The 10,236-nt window shown below is 49.6% G+C and overlaps 1 protein-coding gene across 1 annotated transcript; it reads left to right on the forward strand.

Moving 5' to 3' along the window:
• Positions 1 to 314: 314 nt before the first annotated feature.
• Positions 315 to 2,676, forward strand: LOC138452619 (nuclear apoptosis-inducing factor 1-like). Its single transcript, XM_069605012.1, has 2 exons — positions 315 to 1,426; positions 1,837 to 2,676. Exons 1-2 carry the CDS (start codon positions 820 to 822, stop codon positions 2,637 to 2,639), a joined length of 1,410 nt encoding a protein of 469 aa, XP_069461113.1. The 5' UTR covers positions 315 to 819; the 3' UTR covers positions 2,640 to 2,676.
• Positions 2,677 to 10,236: the final 7,560 nt, after the last annotated feature.

Below are 10,236 nucleotides of genomic sequence, written 5' to 3' on the forward strand. Positions count from 1 at the left end.
GCCGCCGCGAGGACATTGGTATGTTATTGGAGGAATTGCAGCGTTTACTCGGCATAATCGCATGCAGGGACATCGGTATGTTGAGGGTGGAATTACAGCTTTTACTCGACATAATCGCCTGGCGGACATCTGCACGTCGCTAAAGAAATGGTAGCCTTTAGTCTCCATAATTGCTTCTGATTACTTCTGTATGTTATCAGTGGAATCGCGGCCTCCACTTGGAATTACAGCCTCTACTAGCAATCACCGCCTGTGAGGACATCTGTATGTTGTCGGTGGAATTGCAGACTTTACTCTGCACAATCGTCCACAAGGACATATGTAGACAGCCTGTTCTCACCATTATCGTCTGCGAGGGCATCTATATATTGTCGGTGGAATTACAGCTTGTATTCGCTATGATTGTGTGTGAGGACACAGGTATGTTTTTTATAGGAAATGCAGCCTTTATTCTCCATAAACACTTCTGAGGCCTTCTGTAAATGATGGTGCAATTGTAGCATCACTGGGCATAATCGCCTGCAAAGACATCTGTATAAACATGAGGCTGGCCGAAAACAAACCTAATTTAAACCTGCTAATAAGAAGCTGGCTGAATAAAAAAGCTAACTTTAGCCTCAGGTATGTCATGTGCTGTAAGGAAATCTCTGGGCCTCATTACAACCTGCCAGTCCGGGACCGTGCAAAATCCGTGACGGCGGTAAAAACGTTTCCGTGTCCGCAAGGTTGCGGAAAAACCATCCGATTACACGCTGTCGGTCGCGCGCACCACACGGACTCGGAAACGTTGTTACCGCCGTCACGGAAAACCCCACGGAAATGGAAATAACGCAGCCACAAGTGGCGCAAAACCCGTGTCCGCCTCCGCCGCCAAGGACACGGAACCGGAAATACCATGAACGCCAAAACAGGAAACAGAGAGGCGGCCATCATATAAAAGCACAATCCATTGCCATCCAGAGCCAGCACAAGCACAATCCTAACTCTGAGAAGCCAAAAGGGACCACCAGCATGTCTGCCAGGATTCCTGCTAAGAGGCAGCGCAAACAGCGCTTCAGCGAGGCGGAGCTAACCGTCTTGGTGGAGCACATTGTGGACAATGCGGGGATGCTGTTCAGCGCCGACCAACGGCGTGCCACACAGCAGCGGAGGAAGGAGGTGTGGGCCGAAGCTGCACGCAAGTGCACCGCTGTGGGCGTGACAGCGAGGAGCGTGAAGGACTGCCACAAGCGGTGGGACGACCTGATGCTGAGGGTACCCAACCTCATTTCCACGCACCGCCAACGCGGCAGTGGGACAGGCGGAGGACCCCCTTCCCCACTGAGGCTGCAAGCATGGGAGGAGCGTTGCAGCAGCGTCCTCCACCTAGAGGGAATCCATGGGATCGGGGAGGCTGAGGCAGGAGTGAGCCCACGTGCAGATGCCAGTAAGTGCCCAAACATGAATGCCACATGAAAATATGCAGTGGTGAGTACTGGGCCAAAGGACCCATTAACAACCCCCCCCCCCCCAGGCAGTGCATGTGTGGGCCAAAGGACCCATTAACAACCCCCCCAGGCAGTGCATGTGTGGGCCAAAGGACCCATTAACAACCCCCCCCCCCAGGCAGTGCATGTGTGGGCCAAAGGACCCATTAACAACCCCCCCCCCCAGGCAGTGTATGTGTGGGCCAAAGGACCCATCATGATCCGTATGGCAACCAATATCACAGAATGCATACACCAGCAATCAGATGCATGTGACTAACACTATTCAATGTACAATCTTAATGACGCATGTGATGCACCCATCTGCCACCACAACAACACTAATTGCATGCCCTTTGTGTCCCCACAGCCATTTCAAGTGACAGTGATACTGCACAACAGGCCAGCCAATCTGCACCGGCAAGTACACAAGCCACCGCCACCACACAGGAGGATGCTGCCGGCAGTTCTGCACCTCTGGCCACATTACCAGCCACTACAGATGTGCGGCCCACCACCACCACCGACATCCCCACCGTCTCCAAACTGCCTGAGTCTAGACAGGTGCCACGGGAACATATCATGGCCACCCAACACAACACCGAAGGCAGCAGCACTGCAGAGGGGGCGGCCTGCAGTGATAACAGTGCCTCGCAAGAGCACTCGGAAACGGGGCCACAGGGGGAGATGCCCACATTGGAAGACCTGGGCTCCTTCCATGAGCTGGAGTTCAGCCCCACATCACTGGGGAGTCCCATGAGGTCGCCCACCCTATCCATGGCCGAACTGAATGCCCGCATGCAGCGGATGGAGGACCAGCAGGCTACCCTCACCCAGCTGGTGGAGAGGCAGCTAGAGGAATCCAGGCTGCAGAGGGAGAGCTACAGCGCCTCAGTGCGTCGCCTGTCGAGGTCCATCAGATGCTTTGCAAGCACTATAGTGACCCTTGCACGCCATGTGCGGGAGGGCAACAACCACACCTCCAGGCTTGTAGAGGCCATGTTAGTTGGCCAACAGGCAAATCTGGCACGGATGCCCTCAATCCCAGATTCTGCCCAACCAAACACAACCACCCCATCCAGCTCCACTACTGCCAGTCCAAGGAGGCGCTCGAGTAGGCTAACGGGTCCCTCGGGCAAGGTTGCACAGGCACAGAAGCGCACACGGAAGTGATGGCATGTGTGTGGGGCAGTGCAGGACACATGTGGACTACAAGGGTGTGAGAGGGGTGGGCACGTTTGGGAGGTGGGGTAGGTTGTTTTGGGGGTTTGAACAATGGGGTTTGGGTGGGGGTGGGCACGTTTGGGTGGTGGGGTAGGTAGTTTTGGGGGTTTGAACAATGCGGTCTGGGTGGGGGTGGGCACGTTTGGGTGGTGGGGTAGGTAGTTTTGGGGGTTTGGACAATGGGGTCTGGGTGGGGGTGGGCACGTTTGGGTGGTGGGTGGCCCCGGGTGTACAGCTTCCCTAACCAATGCACCTCCTTCCCTGTTGTTATTACATCAATACATCACCATTTCGAATCAAGACATACATGTGTGGACAGTGATCATTTATTTTGCAGTGCAACCATTAATTCATTGTCGTCACCATGTTCGTGCATTTCTGTGAATGTGCTGTGACTCAAAAGTAAATGCGAATCAGGGCATCCCGTGCTCTCTGGCCATCATGTGGATCCCCAGGGGGAGGCGGTGCCATCCCATCCCCATCTCCATCCCCATCCCCATCCCCATCTCCATCCCCATCCCCATCTTCCTCATCTGCGTCTGGTGGCATTGGGATGTTCCTGCGCAGGCATATATTGTGCAGCATGGCACATACGAGCGTGATTTTACCCGTCTTCACTGGGCTGTACAGCAGTGATCCGCCAGATCTGCTCAGACAGCGGAAACGGGCCTTCAGCAGTCCAAATGTCCTCTCAATCATTCCACGTGTGCGGATATGTGCCCTATTGTATGCCTCTTCATGCCTGTTCCTTGGTCTCCGTACAGGTGTCATCATCCATGGCGTGAGTGCATATCCCGCATCACCTACATGGGATGTAGATGAGATGGGGGAACATGTCAGTGTTTGTGGCATCATGTCCTCATCTGCTGCTGTGCATTCTTGTATCATCATTCATGCATATGTACCATGCAGTGTATGGAGGTATGTTTTGGGCATCACGATGTATGTCGCTAACTGGATATGGGCCTACACATTAACTTGCATGTTTACTGTGCCCTGCGGGTGACATTTGATTGTGTGCATGTCACGGTGCAGTGCTGTCCACACATGGCAGAGTGACTCCACTGTACGGAAGTAGTAAATACACGTCGTCTCATGTACACGCCTCTCGTGCCTTTTGAGGCAGTGTTTCAATTGAGGGTGGGTGTCTGCAGTGGCACAAGGTTCATGGGACAGTGACGGGATTGGCTGTGCCAGCGTGTGCACAGGCACATTGTGGTGCCCTGTCATGTCTTCCTTCATGATGTTTGGCATCCGCTGTGTATTTGGTAGATGGAAGGGGGGTGATGCATGTGCGGTCACAGCGGCACACTCACAATGCTCATTGGCCTGGACACACACACACCACTTCGACAGGGTTGTAGCATCGTCAGCTGTACTCACCCAATAGCCATGTGCTTTGTCCGGCATAGCGTTCCATGTACCGTGACAACGTGGAATTCCACAGTACCATTGAGTCATGTGATGAGCCTGGGAAACGTGCGCAGCAGTGTGTAATCAGTTGCATGGCATCACAAACCATCTGGACATTCAAAGAGTGATACTGTTTCCTATTGCGGAACACCGCCTCAATTGCACGTGGTACTGCCAGCTCAACGTGGGTGCAGTCAACTGCGCCTATGCAATTTGGCATGTCTGCTATGGCATGGAAGGCCAACTTGGTGGCAATGACCTCGGGGAGGGTGCGGGGTAGGGCTATGTGTTCCGACACATGGCACAACAGGGCATCTAGTACCTGTACCAGGTTTTTGGAGAAACAGGGTTGTGATATGCCGTGCAGCTCACCAACCGTGTGTTGATAGGTGCCAGTGCCAAGGAAATGCAGTACTGAGACAACCTTCAAGAGGGGGGGGTGGCGGTGGGGGTGTCAATTAGGCTGCTGATGTTGTCCTCAATCATGGCGGTGATGTGCAGGATTGTTGCACGGTCCAGCCGGTATAGTGTGTGGATCTGTCCTGGGGTGAGGTTCCAGGGTGAGGCCCTGATGCGTGGTATTGCTGGCTGGCGGCGGGATCGGGCTGGCTGGGCAATGGGGTTTGCCATAGCTGCAGGGTTGGCTGGTTGCCGCCTGCGCCTCCTCCGCCTACGCCTCCTCCTCTGCGCCATGTGCAGTGCTGCCTGTTGGTTGAGTAGGCCCAGTCCCAGTGCTACTAGACCTGCTGCCTGCATGGTTCTGTGTTGTGTTGGGCTGGGTGTGGCCCTTTTGTAGGCTCCCAGTGGCCTGCTAGGTCCAGCTGGGCTGATTTGGTGCACCTGTGCCCTGATTCAGTTCAGCAGACAGTGTATAACGCCATGTTCCTGCAACGTTAGATACAACACAGAGGAATCCTGCACGTCCACCGGACATTGAATCCTGCCGCAACATACCCGCGTGCTTTACCGCACGAATGATAGCAGAGATTACCGGAAGTATCGAAGTACCTTTCTGCACCAAGAAAACACCTAAATCGAGGTCTTGGCACTGCAAGCATGTCCACATGGACTTATTTTTTCGCCATAGATGGCTTTTTTGTTACAACATTTAACCCTCAATAGACAGTAGATCCACAGAGGCTTCTGAAGAAGAGGTATTACCTCGAAACGCGTCAAGCCATTGAGAGTGGAATTTCCATCAACTTTTGATTATGTTGACATTATAATGTTGTTACGCAATTTCTCCTGTCTTCACTACATTTTTATGTATAAATAAATAGGTGTTTACTTCATCCCAGTACACCTAAAATACAGAAACCTTTGTTCCTCTGTTTGATGTTATAAATTTTGTTGAATCAATTCTCTAAAGAATATTGCTAACTATATCCTTAAGAATCTACGCCCTTGTTGCGTAGTCCAAGAGTGTGCAGGGGACGGGAGGACTCGAACTTTGGGTCCTCTTCCCTTGCTCTTATTTGCTATAGGGTTTTTGTGCCAAAACCCTCTTTTCCTCCTCTGCACCTCACAAAAGTATCAACACCACTCCTTGTGGCTTTCAAAATAACATTTTCAAACATCTCCTCTATTTGGGTGTGCACTCACTTCACCACTATACCTGGTTCCGCCACCGTGTTCACGGTATTTACGCCATTTTTTTGCCGGTATTTCCATGTCCGCGCTAGTTGTGATGCTCACTGTGTTTCGTGTTGACGGTAACGGAGGGGTTTCCGTGCAGACGGACTTAACGGGACCCCTATTTCCGCGGTGGCGGTTTAGGGTGGTGCTATTACAAGGGCCGCGGGTCATGATTGGGCAGGCATGGAAACGGTGCCGGTATGGTTTTACCGGCAGTGTTAATTCCGGAGTTGCCGCTTTTACTCGTCATCGTTGCCCGCGAGGACACCTGTATGCTGTCAATGGAATTGCACCTTTTCCTCACCATGAAAGTCTGCGAGGACATCTGTATGTTGTCGGTGGACTGCGAGTACATCTGTATGTAGCCTTTACTCAACATTGTCACCTGCGGGGGCAGCTATATATTGTCGGTGGAATTACAGCTTTTATTCACTATGATTGCCTGTGAGGACATAGGTATATTTCTAAAGTGTAAAGAAGGGCATTGGTTCATCCACTGTGCATGGACTAATGTTCAATTCTTTCAATATATTAGTCTTTTGATTAGCAATTGTAATTGTTACCAATTCTTGCCAATGAGAGATCTCAGTAAACTCTTCACATTCAGATCTTTGTTTAATTTCTATCACTGATTGGGATACTCCTGCCAAAACGTGTTTTGACCTTACAGAACATAGGCCTTCTTCAGGGTCAATTTATCACCTCTTTAACATTACATTATTTCAGTGTTCCCCATATGATGTTACATAATTCCAACACAATTTTGCCAATACAGTCAACATTAAAAAAAGAACAAAACACGGGAAAAATCATTTTTTGTATAATATAAATACCACATAACAAGTGAATCCGAAAAAGTTCCACACCAAGGGGATAAGGTTACATTGTCAGGCATTGACATAGAAGGAGAAAGAACAAAATAATTTTTGTTGTAGCTCTACATCAGTTACTTGATTGACTTTTATCCATTTACTGTATATTCCATACCTCTAATAAATTGCTCTGTAAGATCACAAAACACTGTGTCCCGTGTGCTTCATTCTTTAAAGGTTATTACCTGATTACTATGAGAATTGGCTATTTCTCATGTCTTCTCATCAAAGCAACCATCTTAAGTGAATTCCTATCTAGAACATCCACGTGCCTTTCATGCAAATCCTGATGACCCTTCTTATTCTTATCAAGTGAGCACTGTGTATCAGGTGAGGGACGAAACACTATTAGTCCTAATAATCTAACAATAGAAAGGTGATGCCTTACCTTCATTGTAAATTTGTGATACAAAATACTTGAAGAATAATGTCCAACATATTTCAGAGGATCTATAATGCAAAGTGTATGTAAATCAGTGTCTTAACATACAACATTCTATGATTGTCAGATCTCTGGGTTTTACATCTCCTTACCTTCCTAGCTGAGTTATTACTGCAAATCCTGTGGACTGTTACACTCTTGCTCCTAAATTGGAGAATTGTTTCTTTAACCTAAAAAATCATGATTTACACTGCCATAACTAATTGGCTGTGACAATATTCTACATGACCCATCTGGATCCATCATTCAATTTTAGATGAGTGAGAATAAAAAGGTTTAAGTGTAGTTTGCCCCCATTACTAAAGTTGCCTTTCACAAATTATAGACAATGGAAATCAAAATTCCTCTAGTTTGTCAAACTACATTGGGAATTAAGTTAAAATAAAATCCCTATAGAATGCTGCCTCTCGCTTACCTATATCATGCTTCCAGTAGCGTCATTGGTATGGCTGCAGTGGTCTGCTCCGCGCAACCGAGACGGAGCAGACGGAGCAGATCAGGGGGGTCATTACGACCCTAGCGTTAAGGGTTTAACGGCGCTGTAAAAGGTGTCGGCGCCGTTAAAGCCTTAACGCCTGATTACGAGGTCCCCTTGCGGCTCCTGACCTTAACGGCTGGTCTGGACCAGCAGTTAAAGTAGGGACCCGCAGAGGGACTTCCGAGGTAATTACGGTACCGCAATTTGCGGTACCGTAATTACCGCCTTCCCCAGTCCCATTGAGCCCTATGGGGCAAAAATGGGAATGGGGAAGGGCCAATGGTAAATGGGGACTTACCGCCCCGCCAACCTTGTAATGGGGCGGTATTTCCCCATTTACAATTGGCGGACTCGTTAAAATACCTGCAGCAACCATGGTGCTAATAGCGCCATTGGTTACCGCCCATGTCCTTAAATAAGGGCTCCTGAAGCAGCGCACATGGGGCTGTACACTTGGACCCCCATGCTGCGCATGCTCAGAAGCAAGACAAGACACTACTCTCACTTGATTCCAATAACCGAGCATGTGCCCGAGACGGACACTAATCCTTCGCACATGCTCCATCTCGCGCAGGCAGGGACACTGCTCCCCTGCACTACTTTCTCTTAAAATGGGACTAACTGCCCACCTTTCCCTTGTCCCTTACTGTTGTCACAACTAGCTCTAGATATGCAATTGACAACCAACTTCACTTAAACTGAATAAAATCATTCACACTTGGTGTCACTGCTCTCCACCCACATAATCAATGTGGGCTGGAAATTGGACTATACATTTTCAATCAGGGATGGAATCTTTAGAATAAAAACCTACAACTTATTCAAATAGGCAATTTTCCACCAGGCTGCTGAGGTATGTGCTGTGTGCTTTTTGTACTGTGTTGCACCTGCGGATTATCTGCTTTTAAATATTGAATTTGTGCTGGGCCCTCCGCCCGTTGTAGTGCCCTCCCTCGCTCTCCTTCCGTTCCTTGTTGTTTCCCTCCTGCCTCCCAGCCCACACACCTGCCCTCATTGGTCCAGGGCTCCTGGGCTTGTAGCCATGTCCTCGCAGCTGCCTCCATTTCCACCAGGCTGCTGAGGTAGGTGCTGTGTGCTTTTTGCACCGCGTTGCACCTGCAGATTGTCTGCATTTAAATATTGAATTTGTGCTGGGCCCTCGGCCTTCCCTTCCGTGTTGTTTCCCGCCCGCCTCCATGCCCACCCGCCTCCACTCATTGGTCTAATCGTCAGACTTAACCGACACTACCAGGGCAGCCCTCTACCCGGCAGCCCCTGTGGCGAAGGACCTCAAAGCAAAGGGTGGCTCCTCTAGAGGTGGCTCCAGCCAGTGTCTGCAGGTGTTAGCAGGGGAAGCCAGCGGCCAGCCATCAACCAGCTGTGGCTAAGGCAAGTAGGAGTTGCCCGGGTTAGGTTAGATCCTCACTCTACCATGCTAATCAAAGCATATAGCAGACTCTCGATCTTGTTTTATCCTGCTTTAAAATTACACTGTGAAAGTATTTAAAAATTGCATTGTGAAACCTAGGCCCTTTTCCCCTTTTACAGGACTCTCAAACTTAGGTGTGTTTTATCCTGCTTTAAAATTGCACTGTGAAAGTATTTAAAAATTGCATTGTGAAACCTAGGCCCTTTTCCCCTTTTCCAGGAATCTCAAACTTAGGTGTGTTTTATCCTGCTTTTAAAATTGCATTGTGAATGGAGTGCCATTCCGTGGCTTACTCCTAGAAAAAACACTCATCAAGCAAACCTTTCTACCACTTTCTAAGTGCCTGGCATCTTGTCCAGTCGTCTACCTGTCTCGTCTGCTTGCACCCTGCTCTGTGTCCTTCCCTAGTGTTCTCCCCTAGCCCTTCCCACTCCCTTCCTCTTCTCTCCTCTCCCTACCTATTCTATGGTGCTCTCTGTCTCTCCTATCTTCTCTAACTGCTTCTCTATCAACTATCCTGCTCTCCTCACTAAATTTGGTAGGAAGAAGTTTAAAAAGGTCATCCTGTTCTCCAACCTATTCCTCCCTATCGCTGACACCTATACGAGTGCCTCCTCCAGTCAAAATTTCACCGACATCCTCTTTGTCGTTCCCTCGCCAGACATATTAAATCTACTAATGGGGCCTCATTATGAGCTTGGCGGTCCGGATATAACGGTACCGGTAAGCATGCCGGTACCGTTGTATCCGGATCGGCAAACTCTGAGTTGTGCCCGCGGGTGCCTTTCATTCCGCCAGGTCTGACCTGGAAGAATGAAAGGCACCCGCGAACTCAGCATGTCGGATGCACCGACACCGTAATAAACGGTGCCGGTACATCCAACCTCCCCATTACCATTGGAGCCCCATAGGGCTCAATCGGAATGGGGAAGCCGGATGCACCGGCACCATTCGTGAATGGTGCCGGTGCATCCAACAGACTTTGCTCGCGGGTGCCGGCCTGCCCACCAGGTCAGACCTGGCGGGCACACAGGCACCCGCAAGCACAACTCGTAGTCCGGAAGTAACAGCACCCGTAATTTACCAGCGCCGTTACTACCGGACCAGCAAACTTGTAATGAGGCCCATTGTTGGACTGCATTGACTATTCCTTCTTAGTGTGTTCCCTATGCTCGTGGGTTATGAACATGAATATATATTCATTCCTTAATGCATTGGATTATAGGTTAATGTTACCCCATTTAAGAAATTATTTCAATTATTAATGATGTATATTT

This window comes from Ambystoma mexicanum, chromosome 4p (assembly GCF_040938575.1).
Source record: "Ambystoma mexicanum isolate Mex_15411 chromosome 4p, UKY_AmexF1_1, whole genome shotgun sequence".
NCBI classification, from domain to species: domain Eukaryota; kingdom Metazoa; phylum Chordata; class Amphibia; order Caudata; family Ambystomatidae; genus Ambystoma; species Ambystoma mexicanum.

Bases quoted from the DNA above. Each gene is read 5' to 3' on its own strand.
- LOC138452619 (XM_069605012.1), top strand. From the start codon at position 820: ATGGAAATAACGCAGCCACAAGTGGCGCAAAACCCGTGTCCGCCTCCG. The intron at 1,427-1,836 runs GTAAGTGCCCAA...GTGTCCCCACAG, and splicing joins GAGCCCACGTGCAGATGCCA to CCATTTCAAGTGACAGTGAT.